Here is a 21,164-nt window from a genome sequence, read left to right on the forward strand (position 1 = left end):
TTTGCCATTCGTCTGCCCACTTGCCCAATTGATCAAGATCCCGCTGCAATCTGAGATAACCTTTTTCACTGTCCACCATGCCACCAATCTTGGTGTCATCTGCAAGCTTACTGATCATGCCTACTAAATTCTCATCCAAATCAGTGGTGGGGGTGGGGCAAGGGGAGGATGTAGGAGCGAGGGGAGGATGTAGGGGCGACGGGAGGGTGCAGGGGAGGGTATCGGGGTGAGGGGAGGTGTAGGGTCGAGGAGACGGTGTAGGAGGCGAGGGGAGGGTGTAGGATTGCAACAGGAGGGTGAGGGGGGAGGGAGTCGGGGCGAGGGGGAGGGTATCGGGGTGCTGGGGGGTTGCACGGGCGAGGGGGAGGGAGTCGGGGCGAGGGGGAGGGAGTCGGGGCGAGGGGGAGGGTGTCGGGGCGAGCGGAGGGTGTCGGGGCGAGCGGAGGGTGTCCGGGCGAGCGGAGGGTGTCCGGGCGAGCGGAGGGTGTCCGGGCGAGCGGAGGGTGTCCGGGCGAGCGGAGGGTGTCCGGGCGAGCGGAGGGTGTCCGGGCGAGCGGAGGGTGTCCGGGCGAGCGGAGGGTGTCCGGGCGAGCGGAGGGTGTCCGGGCGAGCGGAGGGTGTCCGGGCGAGCGGAGGGTGTCCGGGCGAGCGGAGGGTGTCCGGGCGAGCGGAGGGTGTCCGGGCGAGCGGAGGGTGTCCGGGCGAGCGGAGGGTGTCCGGGCGAGCGGAGGGTGTCCGGGCGAGCGGAGGGTGTCCGGGCGAGCGGAGGGTGTCCGGGCGAGCGGAGGGTGTCCGGGCGAGCGGAGGGTGTCCGGGCGAGCGGAGGGTGTCCGGGCGAGCGGAGGGTGTCCGGGCGAGCGGAGGGTGTCCGGGCGAGCGGAGGGTGTCCGGGCGAGCGGAGGGTGTCCGGGTGCTCAGGGAGGTGCTGAATGGGTGCTGGGGGGTTGCTTTTACCTCAGGGAATTTGTCGCGAACCTCTTTAATCTTCTCTCCTTTCTGGCCGATGATGGATCGGTGCAGGTGCTGGTCAATGATCAGGTCTTTGGTCCGTTCGTTTTCCTGACGGCGACAGAGGCAGGGGCCGGGGGGAGAGAGAGAGTGCAGAAGAGAAAAGCTTATGAATCGACAATAGCAGCAGAGTGAAGGCAAAGTGGCAGACAAGACGCTCTCTCTCTCTCTCTCTTCCCCTCTCTCTCAGCCCAGGCAACGCACTGTTTCCATCACCACAATGGACAGGGTGGAACAGGGCCGAAGGGCCAAATGGCCTCTTCTCCGGCTTCTCTTTTTTAACATACGCCCGAGTCCCGAAGGCTGCAAGGTAACCAAGTGGACGCAGGGGGAACACACGGCTCTCGCAGTCAATGCTGTGAGCAATCCGCACACTTGTCCTTCAGCCAGACCGGCCTGGAAAAAAGATATCCGGATGGGAATCAGCAGAATGCAGAAACCTTGCACAGGGGGCAATGGTCAACAAAATGTCTGGTGGGGGCAGCGTGAAGCCCACTGCTCAACATCCACTGCCCCCCCACCCACCAACCCCTCCGCGCAGTTACCCATCTGAGACACAGGGAGAGAATGGGGAGAGATAGCATCAGGGAAAGTGAACGGGGGGAGGTGCAGAGGCAACAGAGTTCAGGACATCCACCTGAGAACAACAGTGACGTCAATTGTAATTGTGCATTGCCAACAGGTTAAATACGCATTGATTTATACTTGTCTCACAAGTAAAGTTAAAGCTAAAGTTTATATATTAGTCAGAAGTAAGGCTTACATTAACATTGCAATGAAGTTATTGTGAAATTCCCCAAGTTGCCACACCCCAGCACCTGTTCGGGTCAATGCACCCCGACCAGCACGTCTTTCGGACTGTGGGAGGGAACCGGAGCGCCCGGAGGAAACCCACGCAGGCACGGGGAGAACGTGAAGACTCTGCACAGACAGTGGACAAAGCCGGGAATCGAACCCGGGTCCCCGGCGCTGTGAGGCAGCAGTGCCAGCCACCGTGCCACCCTTCTATGGGGATGTTGCCCGGGTCAGAGTTATAGAGAGAGATTAGCCAGGCTAGGCTTTATTCCTTGGAAAGTGGGAGAATGAGGGGAGGGGGTGAGGGGTGTGTGTGTGTGTGTGTGTGTGTGTGTGTGTGTGTGTGTGTGTGTGTGTGAGTGAGTGAGTGTGAGAGAGAGAGAGAGACCTTATTAAGGTGTATAAAATCATGAGGGGCACAGATAGGATGAATGCACAAAGCCTTTTACCCAAGATAGGGGGAATTGAAAACTGGAGGGCAGAGGTTAAAGGTGAGAGGGGGAAGGGACCCGAGGGGCAACTTCTTCACACAGAGGGTGGTGCCCGTATGGAATGAGCTGCCAGAGAAAGTGGTCGAGGCAGGGGCAATAGCGACATTTAAAAAGCATTTGGATAAGTACATGGACGGGAAAGGATAAGAGGGATATGGGCCAAATGTGAGAAATTAAAGTTTATTCATTAGTCATAAGTAAGGCTTACATTAACACCACAATGAAGTTACTTTGAAAATCCCCTATTCGCCACACTCTGGCGCCTGTTTGGGTAACACTGAGGGAGAATTTAGCACGGCCCAGTGCACCCTAACCAGCACGTCTTTCGTACTGTGGGAAGAAACCGGAGCACCCGGAGGAAACCCACGCAGACACGGGGAGGGGGGAGAACATGCAGACTCCGCGCAGACAGTGACCCAAGCCGGGAACTGAACCCGAGTCTCTGTAAGGCAGCGGTGCTAACCCCACTGTGCCGCAGTCTGGAACACACTGCCAGGGATGGTGGTGGAGGAGGCAGATACGGTGGGGGCGTTTAAGGGGCTTTTAGCTGAACAGGCGTGGAACAGAGGAATGTGGAGTGAGGGCAGGCAGAAGGGGTTAATGTAATTTGGCGTCACATCTCGGCACAACATCGTGGGCCGAAGGGCCTGTTCCTGTGCTGTACTGTCCTACGTTCTAACGCCAGGAGCGCCTGCCATCCATAGTTCCCGACCACGCGTGTGAAAGGTGCAGGCTTTCGCAACAAGTTTGGGATCCCCTGAGTGAACCGTTAACGCACCGTTGCCACCACACGCAGCAACGATCTCAGAAAGGTCGGCGAGACAGAGCGGAGAACGACAATTACCATCCTGACCGCCATCTCCAGCAGTTCCTTCTTCGCCAGCTGCACCCCCTGCGGTTCTCCCTCGATCCGAATCAGGTGGCTCCGCTCGTTGTCCGGTGGGATTCGCACCGACACTTTGTACTGCTCCTTGATACGGTTAACTGGAGCGGGGAGAGGAGTTAGGAGATCAATTTAACAGCGTCTCGAGTCGGCTCACATTAACGTTGCAGGTGTGGGCGAGCTGCAAACCTGAAAGCAGTCACGAGGAGGGTAGTGGACAAAGAGAGGAACCTTTGTGGGATTTGTAGTTTGTCTCTCACAGGCCACACACGTTCTGGGCTGCCAATCGCTGCTAGTACGCGTGGCAATTTTCAAACTGGGTCCTCAATCCGGGGCTTGTGTTGTTTGGGGGTGGGAGCCAGTAACCCGTGCCCCCTGTTAAACTTGCCCATGAGCAGGCCTGAGAGGGGCAGAAGGCAAAGTTCAAAGTTGTGGACAGGCGCGAGCCGGCGGCTGGGCTGGGGGGTGGTGGAGAGGGGTAACATTATTGGTCTTGACTGCTGACTTGCAGTCTCGGATATCAAAGGGAAACGTAACTAAAGGAGTTTGAGCGGTGGCACAAAGTTGCTACTGTTTAGAATCATAGAGTCCTTAAGGTGCAGAAGGAGGCCATTCAGCCCATCGAGTCTGTGCCAAGCACAATCCCACCCAGGCCCTATCCCCATAACCCCATGCATTTAACCTGTTAATCTCTCTAACCTACCCTTCCTGGGACACTAAGGGACAACTCAGTATGGGCCAATCCACCTAACCCACACATCTTTGAACACTAAGGGGCAATTTAGTGGGGCCAATCCATGATTTATTAGTGTCACAAGTAGACTTACATTAACACCGCAATGAAGTTACTGTGAAAATCCTCTAGTCGCCACACTTGGGTAACGCTGAGGGAGAGTTTAGCACGGCCAATGTGCCCTAACTAGCATGTCTTTCAGACTGTGGGGTGAAACCGGAGCACCTGGAGGAAACCCATGCAGACATGGAGAGAACGTGCAGACTCCACACAGTGACCCAAGCTGGGAATCGGACCCAGAGCTCCTTGCCACTGAATGAAGATTTAAGAGGCAACCTATCAGAAGCTGTTTCGACTTTGGAGGGCATTTGAGATCAATACAGAGGGAGGGGAGAACACACACCTCCTCTCACACGCGCACACACACAGACACACACACACACGTGCACACACATCTGCACGTGCACACACATACACACACTTAGATGAACAGACACGCACACAGATACACACACACACAGACGTGTGCACCTACACACACACACACACACACACACACACTCGCGCGCACACACACACACACACTCACACTCGTGCGCACACACACACACATACACAAATACATGCACACACACTCAGACGCACACACACACGCACGCACTCAGACACACAAACTTACTGTTTGCTCCATTCTTGCCTATCAGATGCCGGTGAAATTTCTGGTCCACCGTGATCTCCGTGTAGTCCATGCGCGTCAGCTGCAGGGGACAAAGCAAAGTAAGAGATGTCACTCACTATTCGCCAGCCAACCCGTCCAAACCTCAGTGTGCGTGGGAGGGGCTGCAGCACAGCGGTGGCAAGGCTAAAAGAAAAGCTGGGAGGTGACGGGGGTGATAATGGTTAGCACTGCTGCCAGGGACCCGGGTTCAATACCCGGTGCCAGGGACCCGGTTCGACTCTGGGCGCTAAGGACCTGGGTCCGATTCCTGGCTTGGGTCACGAGTCTGTGTGGGGTCTGCAGGGCCGAAGGGCCTGTTTCCTGTGCTGTGCTGCTCTTTGTGTGTTTCTTTCTTTCTTTGTTCTCCCCCCGTGTCTGCGTGGGTTTCCTCCGGGTGCTCCGGTTTCCTCCCACAGTCTGAAAGACGTGCTGGTTAGGGTGCATTTGCCGTGCTAAATTCTCCCTCAGTGTTAACCAAACAGGCGCCGGAGTGTGGCGACTGGGGGATTTTCACAGTAACTTCATTGCAGTGTTAATGTAAGTCTATATGTGACAGTCATAATTTTTTTAAAAAGTGTGTAAAAAAACTTGCCCCTGACATCTCCTTTAAACTCTCTTCCTCTCACCTTAACTGCGTGCCCCCTAGAATTAGACATTTCAACTCTGGGGAAACAGATTCTGACTGTCACCCTATCAGAATTTTATAGACTTCATAGAGTAGAATCCCTACAGTGCAGAAGGAGGCCGTTCGGCCCATCGAGTCTGCACCAACAACAATCTCACCCTATCCACATAACCCCATGTATTTATACCGCTAAATCCCTGACACTAAAGGGCAATTTGGCATGGCAAATGCACCTAACCTGCATATCTTTGGAGTTTGGGAGTAAACCGGAGCACCCGGAGGAAACCCACACAGACACAGGGGAGGGGGAGGACCTGCAAACAGAGATCCAGGGGCTGGATTCGAACTGGGTCCGAACCGGTGCTGGGAGGCAATGGTGCCAAACACTGCGCCACCCAACTTCTACCGCTCCAGAGGAAACAACCCCAGTTCTTCCAGCCTCATTCCCTCTAGTCCGGGCAGGAACGTGGGCAGGGAGTGGGGGAATGTCTGTGCGTTTTATGGGAGGTGGAAAACGGTGAATGAAAAATACTGACCAGGTCGTCAATGATATCCTGGATCTGGCCTTGAGCGACCTCCACTTCCTCCGTTGGACCCTCCAGTGTAATTTTCTCATCACCGTCCGTGAACTCAATGTGGACCTACATCAGGTGGGTCATATAACCCAGAGATACACGTTACTTGAGCCAACTGCAGGGACAGGCCGGTGGTACACGTTCTGACACACACACACACAGACACACACACACAGACACACACACACACACACCCTCCCCCGCGCTGTACAATCCCCGGCTCCGTGCCTTGCTACGTCGGAACACAGCAGCTGCAGGAAAGTCGCCTTGCCTCCCTAACAGGGAAGGCTGCTTCCTGACATCCAGCCCGTCATTCCCTGCCTTTGCTCTCACCACTCAACCACCCCTGCTCGATGGGTCCAACTTTTCAGCCACTGCCCACCTACCCTCACCTTCCCACACCCTCCTGCCTCCTCCGACCCCTCCCACATCCCCCCCCCCACCCACCCACCCCCACCTCACCTGCCTCATCCACCCCCACCCCCCTCCTCACCTCCCTCCACCCCACCCCGCACCTTCTACCCCATCCCCAAACCTCCGCCTTCTTTAAACTTTTTAAGTTCATAAGGTGTCAGAGCAGAACTAGGCCATTCGGCCCATTGGGTCCGCTCTGCCATTCGATCAAGGTGCCATTTGATCATGGCTGATTTGCTCCTCATCCCGAACGCTGTCCGCTTTCTTAACTCACAGCCAAATCCATGTCCGCTTGGGTTTCTCAGAAGACTAAGCTAACTCGGCGTGTCCGCTGTGACTCTCACCAACTTCTACAGACGCACCATAGAAAGCATTCTTTCCGGTTGTATCACAGCTTGGTATGGGCTCCTGCTCTGCCCAAGACCGCAAGGAACTACAAAGGGTCGTGAATGTAGCCCAATCCATCACACAAACCAGCCTCCCATCCATTGACTCTGTCTACACTTCCCGCTGCCTTGGGAAAAGCAGCCGGCATAATCAAGGACCCCACACACACCCCGGCCGTTCTCTCTTCTGCCTTCTTCCATCGGGAAAAAGATACAATAGTCTGAGGTCACGTACCGACCGACTCAAGAACAGCTTCTTCCCTGCTGCCATCAGACATTTGAATGGACCTACCTCGCATTAAGTTGATCTTTCTCTACACCCTCGCTATAACTGTAACACTACATTCTGCACTGTCTCCTTTCCTTCTCTATGACCGGTATGCTTTGTCTGTATAGTGCACAAGAAACAATACTTTTCACTGTATCCCAATACTTGTGACAATAATAAAAAATCTTGTTCATCCATTAGCCCATGCATAAACAGCTTCACTGACTCCCAGTTAGGTAAAAGCCCTCGACGTAAAAATTTTCACCCTTGTGTCCAACCTCGCCCCTTCCCCTTCCTTTGTACCCCACTCCAGCCCAAGAGGCCCCCACCCCTCCCCCACCCCCCCGACTCCTCCCCCCACACCCCCCAACCCACCCCACCACCCCCCCGCCCCACCCACCCCCCATCTCCGTGCAGCACCTCCAATTCCAGCCTCAATTTTAACCACCACGCCATTGGCGGTCACCCCCTCAAGGCTGAATTCCTTCCCCAAACCTCTCCGCCTCTCTCTCTTTCTCTCTGCTCCTCAAAGTCGACCAAACTTTTTTTTTATTGGTCCACATCTGGTCTGACGACAAAGGCCGGAATTCTCTGGCCGTTCACGCCCAGCCGGCCCCTGCGAGCGAGGTGGGCGAATTTGGCACTCAGCTGAATCTCCGTTCACCGCAGGGAGTGGGGGGAGAGGTGAAACCGGAAAATCCCGTTGGTGCACACGGCCAGAGAATTCTGAAGTGGTGGGGTGGGGGGGAAACTCCTCACTGTGTTGAAGGTGGTGTACGATTCAAAGCTTCCGATCGCATCAAAAGGCCGGTGTCCGATGATGACCCAGAGATTTACCTTGGGCAGTTGTTGGGTAATGCGGCCAATGTTCTGTCCCTTCTTGCCAATGATAAAGCGATGTAACCAAGCCGGCGCCGTTACTTCAGCCACCATCACACTCTTGGCCTGACAGCCCACATGCAAAGAGAAAACACAACGGTCAGTAGAAAAGCCTCGCGTTAACGTGGACGGGGCAAGATGGCCGCCTCGCACCGCTGGAGGCCACAGAGGGCAGACAACTTGAGGCTCGATCACGGGGGTGTCAAAACAACAGGGGAGCAATTAAACATACGTTGAGGAGGATCCGCCAAATGTTCCCAGGGCTTTGAGGTGAATATCACAAAGATAAACAGCAGTTCTCAGGGGGTTTTCTAACGACAAATGATAGCGGTTTTGTGGCCACCTTTTCATTCCAGAATGATTTCAAATTTGAAACAGGACTACCGGACAAGAGACAAAACAACTTCAACTCCATCCCCTTTAAACTGGCGATTGAGCACATTTGTCCCAGATGGCACAGTGGTTAGCACTGCTGCCTACACCGCCAGGGACCAGGGTTCAATTCCAGCCATGGGTCACTGTCTGTGTGGAGTTTGCACATTCTCCCCCCGTGACTGCGTGGGTTTCCTTCGGGTGCTCCGGTTTCCTTCCACACTCCAAAGGTGGATTGGCCATGCTGAATTGTCCCTTAGTGTCCAAAGATGTGCAGGTTAGGTGGATTGGCCATGCTAAATTGCCCCTTAGTGTCCAAAGATGTGCAGGTTAGGTGGATTGGCCAGGCTAAATTGCTCCTTAGTGTCCAAAGATGTGCAGGTTAGGTGGATTGGCCAGGCTAAATTGCTCCTTAGTGTCCCAGGATGTGTAGGTTGGGTGGATTGGCTGTGCTAAATTGATTAAAGTTTATTTATTAGTCACAAGTAAGGTATCATTAACACTGCAATGAAGTTACTGTGAAATTTCCCTCGTTGCCACCTCTGGCACCTGTTTGGGTCAATGCACCTAGCCAGCACATCTTTCAGAGTGTGGGAGGAAACTGGAGCACCTGGAGGAAGTCCACACAGACACGGGGAAAACGTGCAGACAGTGATCCAAGCTGGGAATTGAACCCGGGTCCCTGGCGCTGTGAGGCAGCAGTGCTAACCACTCTGCCACCCTTAGTGCCCCTTAGTGTCTAAAGGTGTGCAGGTTATAGTTGATTTGGCCACACAAAATTGCTCTTTAGTAGGCCAAACTGTGCAGTTTAGGAGGATTAGCAGGTTAAATGTGTGGGGTTATGGGGATGGGGGGGTTCTGGGTTGGACACATTACTGAAACAGACCTGATGGACTGAACGGCCTCTATCTTCAATGTAGGGATTCTATGATTCAAATGGGGAAAGCACATTAGCACTGCTGCCTCATAGCACAGAGACCCGGGTTCGATTCCTGGCTTGGGTCACTGTCTGTGTGGAGTCTGCACATTCTCCCTGTGTCTTGCGTGGGTTTCCTCCGGTTTCCTCCCACAGTCTGAAAGACGGGCTGGTTAGGGTGCATTGGCTGTGGTACATTCTCCCTCAGTGTTACCCGAACAGGCGCTGGAGTGTAGCGACAAGGGGAATTTCACAGTAATTTCACTTCAGTGTTAATGTTAGCCTAATGTGACAGTGAGAAATAAAACTAATAAACAAAACTTAACTTAATAAAATAAATTTCTGCGAGTACTTGAAATGTTGAAGGACATGGAACAAGTGCAGGAAAATGGGATTGGCACAGCCTAAGTGGTAGATATTGTCTGTGCAGACTCGATGGGTCTGTTTCTGTATGACTCTGAAGTGGTATACAGTCCTTTAGGGAAGGAAATCTGCCATCCTTACCCGGTCTGGCCTATATGTGACTCCAAAGCAACAGCCAACGTGGTTGACTCTCAACTGCCCTCTGAGGATGGGCAATAAATGCTGGCCCAGCGAGCGATGGTCTTACAAATGAATAATAAAAAAATCAAGTTGTGTCTCACTCCAGCCCCCTGCAATGGCAGCGAGCCTTCTTCCTGCTCAAGTTGGTGTGCTGTTGAAGGGGGGGGGGGGGCAGTGGGTTTTACCTTAGCGTAGACCTGCGTCAATGCCGGGCCAAGCTTGTCTGGTTCCCCTCGGAGGATGATTGTCTCGGAGATGCTCTCCAGCGATGGCATTTCCACGGATACCCCAGTTGTGTCCAGTATTTCCTGCAGGGTGTTGCCTTTCGGGCCGATGATGTACTTGTGCTGGGATTTCTTCACCTCAACCGAGATGGTGGTGGTATTCTGCTTCTGAGTACGAGAAAGGTTAGAGTTGAGAAAACTGCCAACCCCAACGCGCAGCAAGCCAGAGAATCGTAGAAACCCTACCGTGCAGAAAGAGGCCCTTCGGCCCATCGAGTCTGCACCGACCACAATCCCACCCCAGGCCCTACCCCCATATCACTACATATTTTACCCGCTAATCCCTCTAACCTACGCATCTCAGGACACTAACGGGCAATTTTAGTTTGGCCAATCAACCTAACCCGCACATCTTTGGAGTCTGGGAGGAAACTGGAGCACCCGGAGGAAACCCACGCAGACACGAGGAGAATGTGCAAACTCCACACAGGCAGTGACCCGAGCCGGGAACCGAACTCAGCTCCCTGGAGCTGCAAAGCAGCGGTGCTAACCACTGTGCTACCGTGCTGCCCCCCCAAATTCAGCAAAAACAGGGAACGCTCTGGGGCTGATTAGCTGGCCTCCAACCTTCTCGCCGTTAGCCGCACTGACTCCTCGCCGGGACTCGTGAACCGCCATTGAGGGTAAACCCGAGAGCACGAGCGACAGCACAATCCAACAGAACAACAACAACTTAGAACATAAGAACTCGGAGCAGGAGTCGGCCAGTCCGCCCCTCGAGCCTGCTCCGCCATTCAATAAGATCATGGCTGATCTCTTCATGGACTCAGCTCCACTTACCTGCACCCTCACCATAACCATTAATTCCTTTACTGTTCAAAAATTTGTCTACTCTTGCCTTAAACGCATTCAACGAGATAGCCTCAACTGCTTCACTGGGCAGGGAATTCCACAGATTCACAACTCTTTGTGTGAAGAAGTTCCTCCTCAACTTGCGCTTGCATAGCTCCTTTAACATCCAAAGTGCCCCAAATGGCTTCTCACAGGAATGTTATCGATCAAGGTTGGTCACTCAGCCACGCAGGGAGTTAGATTATTAGGACAGATAATTGGATGAGAATTTGGGACATTGGATGAGAATTTAGGAGGCATGTTTAGGAAGTTAAGTTTGCAGATGACACTAACATTGGTGGTATTGGTGGAAAGTGAAGAACGTTATCTTGGGCTGCAACGGGATCTTGATCAATTGGGCCAGTGGGCTGACAAATGCAGATGGAGTTTTAATGTAGAGAAATGCAAGGTGATGCATTTTGGTAGATTGAACCAGAGCAGGACTTACTCAGTTATGGTGGTGCACTGGGGAGAGTTACAGAACAAAGAGATCTAGGGGTACAGGTTCATAGCTCCTTGAAAGTGGAGCCACAGGCGGACAGAGTGGTGAAGAAGGCATTCGGCATGCTTGGTTTCATCGGTCAGAACACTGAATACAGGAGTTGGGACATCTTGTTAAAGTTGTACAAGACATCGGTAAGGCCACACTTGGAATACTGTCTACAGATCTGGTCATCCTATTATATTAAACTGGAGAGAGTGCAGAAAAGATTTACTAGGATCTCCCGGGATTTGATGGTTTGAGTTATAAGGAGAGGCAGGATAGACTGGGACTTTTTTCTCTGGAGTGTAGGAGACTGAGGGGTGATCTTATAGAGGTCTATAAAATAATGAGGGGCACAGGTCAGCTAGATGGTCAATATCGGGGAGTCTAAAAATAGAGGGCATAGGTTTAAGGTGAGAGGGGAGAGATACAAAAGGGTCCGGAGGGGCAATCTTTTTCACTCAGAGGGTGGTGAGTGTCTGAAACAAGCTGCCAGACATTGTGTAGAAGCAGGTATAATTTTGTCTTTTAAAAAGTGTTTAGGCAGTTACATGGGTAAGATGGCTATAGAGGGATATGGGCCAAATGCGGGCAATTGATGGTTATAAAAAAGGGGCGGCATGGACAGTTGGGCCAAAGGGTCTGTTTCCATGCTGTAAACCTCTGTGACTCTACGATGCAATCAGGGGGCACACGGTAGCACAGTGGTTAGCACTGCAGCCTCACAGCGCCAGGACCTGGACTCGATCCCTGCTCAGGTCACTGTCTGTGCGGAGTCTGCACATTCTCCTCATGTCTGTGGGGGTTTTCTCCGAATGCTCCTGGTTCCTCCCACAGTCTGAAAGACGTGCTGGTTAGGGTGCACTGGCCGTGCTAAATTCTCCCTCAGTGTTACTCGAACAGGCGCCGGAGTGTGGCGATTTTCACAGTAACTTTATTGCAGTGTTAATGTAAGCCTACTTGTGACACTAATAAATAAAAACAACTTCCTGTGGGAAAAAAATACTCGCCCCTCACATCTCCTTTGAACTTTCCCCCTCTCACCTTAAGTGCGTGACCCCGTAGTATTAGACATTTAAACTGTGGGGAGAAAGATTCTAACTGTCAACCCAATCGAACTTTTAAAACTTTGAACAAAAGCTCAGTCAAAGAGGTGGATTTTAGAGTAGGGGATGGCTTAGTACTGCTGCTCGCTAATGTTCTGGGGAACCAGGTTCGAATCCCACCACAGCAGATGGTGGAATTTGAATTCAATAAAAAAAAATCTGGGATTAAGAATCTACTGATGACCCATTGTCAGAAAAAACCCATCTGGATACCTTTAGGGAAGGAAATGTGCCGTCCTTACCCCGGCCTGGCCTACATGTGACTCCAGAGCCACAGCCAATGTGGTTGACTCTCAACTGCCCTCGGACAACTAGAGATGGGCAATAAATGCTGACCCAGCCCAGCGACCCCCATGTCCCATGGATGAGTACGTTTAAAAAAAAAATTATTGCCCAGCCCTTGAACTATGTCTCTCACTCGGATGCTTCAGAGGGCAGTCATGGAATACCTACAGTACAGAAGGAGGCCATTCGGCCCATCAAAACTGTTCCAACAACAATCCCATCCCCAAGCCACATTTCCGTAAGCCCAGGTATTGACCCCGCTCACACTCCCCCCACCAAACCAACCAAGGATCAATTTAACATGGTCAATCAACCCAAGCAGCATATCTTTGGACTGTGGGGGGAAACCGCAGCGTACAAAGGAAACCCACGCAGACACGGGGAGAACGTGCAAACTCCACACAGACAGTGACCCGAGCCAGGAATCGAACCTGGGTCCCTGGCGCTGTGAGGCAGCAGTCCTAACCACTGTGCCACCCGTTGTCAACCACATTGCTGTGATTCTGGAGTGACATGTAGGCCAGACCAGGTAAGGATGGCAGATTTCCTTCCCTAGGACATTGGTGAAGCAGATGGGTTTTTACGATAGTTGACAATGGTTTCATGGTCATTGTTAGACTTTGAATTCTGAATTTTTATTGAACTCAAATTGCACCATTTGTGTGGTGGGATTTGAACACGGGATCCCTGGATCTTGTCCTGGGTCTCTGGATTAAGTGTCCATGACGCCACCACCTTCCGTGTGCTATGGCTGAAGGCACGTCCTTAGTTCATTCCTGAGTGATGTTTCAGACGAACAAGGTGCAACAGTAGGCCATTCGAGGAGTGACACGATGGCACAGCGGTTAACACTGCTGCCTCACAGTGCCAGGGATCCAGCTTCAACTCCCGGCTTTGGATCACTGTCTGCGTGGAGTCTGCATGTTCTCTCTGTGTGGGGGTTTCCTCCGAGTGTTCACATTTCCTCCCACAGTCTAATATTGCGGGTTCAGTGGATTGGCTATGCTAAATTGCCCCTTAGTGTCCAAGAATGTGCAGGTTTGGTGGATTGGCCATGCTAAATTGCCCCTTAGTGTCCAAAGATATACTGGTTAAGTAGATTGGCCAAGCTAAATTGCCCCTTAGTGTCCAAAGATGTGTAGGTTAGGTGGATTGGCCATGCTAAATTGCCCCTTAGTGTCCAAAGATGTGCAGGTTAGGTGGATTGGCCATCTAAATTGCCCTTTAGTGTCCAAAGACGTGTAGGTTAGGGAACTGGCCATGCTAAATCCACCATAGTGTGAGGGGGATTAGCAGGGTAAATATGAGGGGTTATGGGGATGAGGTCTGGATGGGATTGTTGTCAGTGCAGACTCAATGGGCAGAATAGCCTCCTTCTGCACTGTTGGGATTCTATTCTATGAATCTGCTCCGGCACTTAACAAGATAAAGGAAAGCAAAGTTTTAAAGTTTATTAATTATTGTCACAAGTCAACTGACATTAACACTACAATGAAGTTACTGTGAAAATCCCCTGGTCCCCACACTCCAAAGCCTGTTTGGGTAACAGTGAGGGAGAACTTAGGTTGGCCAATCTGTCTAACCAGTACGTCTTTCAGACTCTTGAAAGAAACCCACACAGACACAGGGAGAACGTGCAGTCTCCCAATCTGGGAATCGAACCCAGGTCCCTGGCACTGTGAGGCAGCAATGCTTACCACTGGGCTGCCACATCACCCTGGCTGATCTGAGATAGCTCCAAAGATTTTCAGAGAAAGAATTTTCACCCCACCTCTTTAAAACAGACAACCCCCTCATTTTTCAACTGTGAACCATACCCCCAGAGGCTTCTTCTTGACAGGTGTTGTCGGGAGGGGTTAGCGGGGGTAGTTTGCTGTTACCTTGCACCCTCGGGGAGGGGTGAGGGTGAGGGGTGGGGACAAGTCCCGAGCCAACCTGGAAACAAGAGCGGTGTCGTCATCGCTGTGCCGTCTCTTGCCAGCTGGTCTCACCACTCCTCCCAGGAATAACCACTCTCAAATCGAGTGCAGGCTTTGAGACGACTGTGGCGTCTCCGCAGGTGGGTTTAGCTTACCCACATTGCCGGCTACACCACCACAAACGTGTGTGGAACAATCTCCGGCCACCAAGCTGATTTGTCATTTCACTGACGGATCGCTCACTTCCAGCGTGTGGTCTCTGCGTCCAAACTCCAGAAGGTGTGTGAAACATTCCCTGGGGAGCCACATTTCCAGATATAGATGGTGTATGATGTTAGCAGCAACTTTACACAGGGGAGCTGGCAATGCAAATATATCTGTGTGATGTGCACGCGCACGTGTGTAAGCATGTCTGCCTGTGACTGTGCATCTGTTTGTATGTGTGTGTGCGTGTCTGTGAATATGCGTCTGAGTGTTTGTATTTGTCTGTGTGTGTGTGTGTGTGTGTGTGTGTATGCATGAGCATGTGTCTGTCTGTCAGTATATGTGTGTGTGCGTGTGTGTGTGTGTGTCTAGTAGATAATATCACTAGGCCTAGTGGTATGTGTGTGTATCTGTGAGTGTGTATCTGTGTGTGTGTATCTGTGTGTGTGTATGTGTCTGTGAATGAACATAAGAACATAAGAAATAGGAGCAGGAGTAGGCCATCTAGCCCTTCGAGCCTGCCCCGCCATTCAATAAGATCATGGCTGATCTGTCGTGGCTCAGTTCCACATTCCCGCCCTCTCCCCATAACCCTTAATCCCCTCTCTTATCAAAAACCCATCAACCCGCGTCTTAAAAATATTTAGCGAGGCAGCCTCCACCACTTCAACGGGCAGAGAATTCCAGAGATTCACCACCCTTTGAGTGAAGAAGTTCCTCCTCAACTCCGTTCTAAACCACCCCCCTTTTATCTTGAGGCTGTGCCCCCTAGTCCTACTGTCTTTTTTGAGCGGGAAGAGTCTCTCCACCTCTATCCTATCCATCCCATTCATCATCTTATACGTCTCAATGAGATCTCCTCTCATTCTTCTAAACTCTAACGAGTACAAGCCTAGTTTATTCAGCCTCTCCTCATAGCTCAACCCCCTCAACTCCGGTATCAGCCTAGTATAGTGTGTCTGTGTGTGTATCTCTGTGTTTGAGTGTGTTTGAGTGTGTTTCTGTGTGTGTGTGTGTGTGTGTGTGTCTATAAGTGTGTATATGAATATGTGTGCATCTGTATGTTACTTATTTGTGGGACGTGGGTGTTGTTGGCTGGGCCAGCATTTATTGCCCAGCCCGAGTTGCCCTTGGAGGGCAGTTGAGACTCAGTCACATTGGCTGTGACTCTGGGGTCGCACGTCGGCCAGACCGGGGTAAGGAGGGCAGATTTCCTTCCCTAAAGGGAACCACATGGGTTTTTCTGACAATGGATCATCAGTAGATTCTTAATTCCTGATATTTTTTATTGAATTCAAATTCCACCGTCTGCCGTGGCAGGATTCGAACCCGGATCACTAGCATATTAGCTGCATTTCTGGATAATACCACTAGACCATTGCCTAGTGGTATGTGCGTGTATCTTTGAGTGTGTGCATGTGTGTATGCAGGTGTGTGCACGAGTGCGTGTGAGAGAGCGCATGAGTGCGTGTGAGAGAGCGCACGTGCATGTGGATGGAACACAGAGTCGCAAAAATGAACAGTTACAAGCAGAGAGCTCCACTGGAATCAGTGGGGCTGTGTCAGAGATGTTATTTATACGCAATGACACTTGCAGCTTGGCATTTTGGAATAGTAAGTTAGACAAAAAATGGCTGCTTTGGTAAAATTCTGCCAGAACTGGAGTAGGTGCAGATTTCACACGGTACTGTTCTTTCCCTAAAAGCTCATTTCACACATCCCATAAGACCATAAAACATAGGAGCAGAATTAGGCCACTCGGCCCATCGGGTCTGCTCCACCGTTCAATCATGGCTGATATTTTTCTCATCCCCATCCTCCTGCCTTTTCCCCGTAACCCCTGATCCCCTCATTAATCAAGAACCCATCTATCTCTGTCTTAAAGACACTCAGTGACTCGGCCTCCACAACCTTCTGTGGCAAAGAGTTCCACAGATTCCCCACTCCCTGGCTGAAGAAATTCCTCCTCATCTCTGTTTTAAAGGATCATCCCTTTACTGGTCAGCACGGTGGTTAGCACTGCTGCCTCATAGTGCCAGGGACCTGGGTTCGATTCCCGGCTTGGGTCACTGTCTGTGTGGAGTCTGCACGTTCTCCCCGTGTCTGCGTGGGTTTCCTCCGGGTGCTCCGGTTTCCTCCCACAGTCCGAAAGTCAGGGTGCATTGACCCGAACAGGAGCCGGAATGTGGCGACGAGTGGAATTTCACAGTAACTTCATTGCAATGTTAAGGTAAGCCTTACTTGTGACTAATAAATAAACTTTAAACTTTACTTTAGCCTGAGGTTGTGCCCTCTGGTTCTAGTTTTTCCCACTCGTGGAAACATCCTCTGTATGTCCACTCTATCCAGGGCCTCGCAGTATTCTGTAAGTTTCAATAAGATCCCCCCCCTCATCCTTCTAAACTCCATCGAGTACAGACCCAGAGTCCTCAACCGTTCCTCATACGATAAGCTCCTCATTCCAGGGATCGTTCTTGCGAACCTCCTCTGGACCCTTTCCAAGGCCAGCACATCCTTCCTTAGATACGGGTCCCAAAACTGCTCACAATACTCCAAATGGGGTCTGACCAGATGTGTGGGGTAAGTGGATTGACCACGTTAAATTGCCCTTTAGCGTGAGGGGAATTAGCAGGGTAAAATGCATGAGGTTACAGGCACAGGGCCTGGTCAGGGCAGACTTGATGGGCTGAATGGCCTCCTCCTGCTCTGTAGGATTCTATGATTGCGTTTTGAGTAGGAATTTGGGGGTTATCTACCTAAGGCTGGAAACAGGAAGCTCAGTGCTTCAGCCTGTTTGCTAGGCCTCAAATGTTCCCAGGTGCGACTTGCAGTGCAACCGGTACCCTCCCTGCCCCCCCAACACCCCAAAAAACATCGTAAAGCCTCGCCACCTCTAAGCGTGGCTCAGAAAGGGTGGTACTACCACACTTCAGGGGATAGGTCTCATGTTCAAATGACGAGGGTTCGGGTCCTGTACCAGACGTACCAGCGCACGCTGTAGGCTCACACTGAGGGAATAGCTGCACTGTAGGAGCTGTCACCTTATAGATAAAGAGTTAAATTGAGGACCCTCCCCTCCCTCTGGTCCCCCCCTCCCCCCACCCCCACCCCCAGGTGCGGCCACCTGCCCCCTCCCCACCAACTCCACCCCCCACTTTCAGGTGCGGCCAATATTTATCCCTCGAAGCGGGTGGCCTGGTCGTTATCACGTTGCCGCTCTGCGGGAGCTTGCTGTGCCACAAGGTGGCTGCCGTCTGCCCCACGGCCCGCCCCCAAACGGCAAACGCTCTGGGGTTCCCCGAGACTGTGAAAGGCGCTGCACAAATGCAGCTGTGAAATTGGGCAGATCAACCGATTACAAAGACAGAGAGGGCACGATGGAGTTGGATAGAACTTTGTGCGCTGGGGTGTTTCAAGCGCTCATCTAAAAGCTTCTTCAGTGTTGTGAGGGTTCCCGCCTCTCCCACCCTTCCAGCTTCCCACCCCACCTCTGGGTGAAAAAGTTTCCCCTCAAGTTCCTCCCCAAATCTCCTGCCCCCTTACCTTAAATCTCTGCCCCCTGTTTACTGCGCTCTCTACCAAGGCGAAAAGTTCCTTCCTATCTACTCTAGCTGTGTCCCTCAGAATCTTCTACACCTCAATCAATTCCACTCCCCCCCACCACCAGCCTTCCCTTCCTGGAGGGTGACAGGCCCTAAGCTTTGGACTGAAGGGCAGGTTAATAATAGGGTGGTGAAAAAGGCACACTCGCCTTTATCAATCGGGTTACAGATTACAGAAGCAGAGAGGCCACACTGGAGTTGTGTAGAAGTTTGGTGACCCCCCCAAAGCCAGCGGGAGTACTGTGTGCAGTTCTGGTCGCCACGTTACAGGAAGGACGTGAACGCACTGGAGGGGGGTGCAGAGGAGATTCCACCAGGATGCTGCCTGGGATGGAACAGTTAAGTTATGGAGAGAGAGGTTGGGAAGGCTTGGGTTGTTTTCTCTGGAGCAGGGGAGACTGAGGGGGCGACCTGATCGAGGGGTTCAAGATAATGAGGGGGATGGACAAAGTGGGTTGGGGGCAGCTGTTCCCCTGAGGTGAAGGGTCAGTCACAAGGGGACACAAGGTAAAAATGAGGTTTAGGGGGGGAATTTGAGGAAAGTTTTTTCACTCAGAGGGTGGTGAGGGTCTGGAATGCGCTGTCTGGGAGGGTAGTGGAGGCGGGATGCCTCATATCTTTTAAAAAGTACCTGGGTGAGCACTTGGCACGTCGTAACATTCTAAGCTGTGGGCCAAGTGCGGACTCAATGGGCCGAAGGGCCTCTTCTGCACCGTAAGATTCTGACACCTTTCTTTCTCTTAACTCCACACGATCCAAAGTTGGGGTGACTCTGACCCACTGGATGGCAGATGAAGAATGGACTCCCAGATGCAGCGCCATGGAGAAGGGCAGCATTTGGTACAGGGCTGAGAGTGTACGTCTGGTCACTATTTCTGTCATGCAGGGAGCGGGGAAACGATGATGAGGCGGATCCGGGTGTTACGCCTGTCCCTTTCCCCTTGCTGTACATGGAGCAGAAGTGTGACACAAGGTTCCAAACGGGATTCCCCCCACCTCTGCTCCCCTGACCCAGATGGTGTAGGACCCCATTCACGGATTGCACATTGCCCTGTGTGCTCCTCATCCAAATGCAATCAAGGGTTTAAGTTTATTTATTAGTGCCACAAGTAGGTTTGCATTAACACTGCAATGAAGTTAGTGTGAAAATCCCCCTAGTCGCCACGCTCCGGCGCCTGTTGGGGTAACACTGAGGGAGAATTTAGCGCGGCCAATGCACCGTAACCAGCACGGCTTTCGGACTGTGGGAGGAAACCGGAGCACCCGGAGGAAACCCACAGAGAGAATGACCCAAGCCAGGAATCAAACCCAGGTTCCCTGGCGCTGTAAGGCCCCATTACAGCACTGAAGGAGGTCACTGGGTCTCTGTAACCAGGAACCCTTCAAGTACATCTCCCTCAAAAGTCTACCCAGTTTCCGCCTGAAATCATTCTTCACCCGCAAGCAGTGAGTTCCAGGTCATTTTCATTCATGGGAATTACTGTCCGTCTCTAATTGCACTTGAACTGAGGGCTTTGCTTGGCCATTTCAGAGGCGCACGTAAGAGGCAGTCAGATTGGTGTGGGTCTGGAGTCACATGCATCATAAAATTTCCTACAGTGCAGAAGGAGGCCATTAAGTCCATTGAGGCTGCACTAACAATCCCACCCAGGACCTTTCCCAAAACCCCACCTATTTAATCTCTAATCTCCCTGACACTAAGGGGCAATTCAGCATGGCTAATTCACCTAACCTGCACATCTTTGGACACTAAGGGACAATTTAGCATGGCCAATCCACCTAACCTGCACATCTCTGGACTGTCGGAGGAAACCGGAGCACCCAGAGGAAACCTACGCAGACATGGGAAGAACATGCAAACTCTACACAGACAGTCACCCGGGGCCAGAATTGAACCAGGGTCCCTGGCGCTGTGAGGCAGCAGTGCTAACCACATGTAGGCCAGATCTGGGAAGGCATACAGATTTCCTTCCCAAAAGAGGACACTAGTGCACAGTAGTTGGCACTCACAGTGCCAGAGACCCAAATTTAGATTCCTGCCCTGGGTCACTGTCTGTCAGTCTGAAAGACGTGCTGGTTAGGGTGAATTGGCTGTGCTAAATTCTCCCTCAGTGTTTGCCGGACAGGCGCCGGAGTGTGGCGACTGGGGGATTATCACAGTGACTTCACTGCAGTGTTAATGTAAACAGACTTATGACACTAATAGATGAACTTTAAACTTTAATTAGTGAACCAGATGGGTTCCCCTTGGTTTCGAATTGAACCATCTGCCGCGGTGGGATTCGAACCTGATCCCCAGAGCATTACTCCAGGCCGCTGGATTACAGTGACAATGTCACTGAGCGACCATTACCATGTGCCATGCGAAGGAGCCTCTTTCTCAAGCCTCATCTGACGACGGCGAGTCAAAGGCTGCTCATTGGGTAACACGCCCCACAGGACATGGTTCATGATGCTCATCAGGGGCCTGTGCGCATGTGCACAATGGAGTTAAAATGGCAGCTGTGTCATGACATTGTGGAACGCACCACTGAGTGTCTGAAGTGCGGAAGTTTGGGGTGTCCTGCTGAGCAGGTACTGAGATTTGTGGCTGCTATGTATTGAAGTGGTTGTTTGAAGAGCCAGTCAGATGATCCAATGACAATGTCGTTAGGGTGTTAGCAGAGGCTGCATTCCATTTGTCCTCTGCTCCTTCAATAAATCTGTTAGTTTGAATCTACAGGTGCAAAGCACATTCTTTGCTTACTATCCACAGCCCTCAACATGGTTAGGACTCCACTGGGCGCAAAATGGCATTTTATGATGGCCCCTGGCTGTCAGACCAAGAAGAACCAAGAGGAGGC

The 21,164-nt window shown here is 51.9% G+C and overlaps 1 protein-coding gene across 1 annotated transcript in view; it reads right to left on the reverse strand.

Moving 5' to 3' along the window:
- LOC145337134 (vigilin-like) overlaps window positions 1–21,164 on the reverse strand; it is a 99,129-nt gene that overhangs the window by 41,659 nt on the left and 36,306 nt on the right. Inside the window, 6 exon segments of the mRNA XM_080181912.1 lie at window positions 955–1,059; window positions 3,139–3,278; window positions 4,590–4,668; window positions 5,790–5,894; window positions 7,734–7,841; window positions 9,792–9,998. Coding sequence (XP_080038038.1) covers window positions 955–1,059; window positions 3,139–3,278; window positions 4,590–4,668; window positions 5,790–5,894; window positions 7,734–7,841; window positions 9,792–9,998 — 744 coding nt within the window.

The sequence above is a fragment of the Carcharhinus amblyrhynchos genome, unplaced genomic scaffold (assembly GCF_965287045.1).
Source record: "Carcharhinus amblyrhynchos unplaced genomic scaffold, sCarAmb.v2.hapA scaffold_43, whole genome shotgun sequence".
Lineage (NCBI taxonomy): Eukaryota > Metazoa > Chordata > Chondrichthyes > Carcharhiniformes > Carcharhinidae > Carcharhinus > Carcharhinus amblyrhynchos.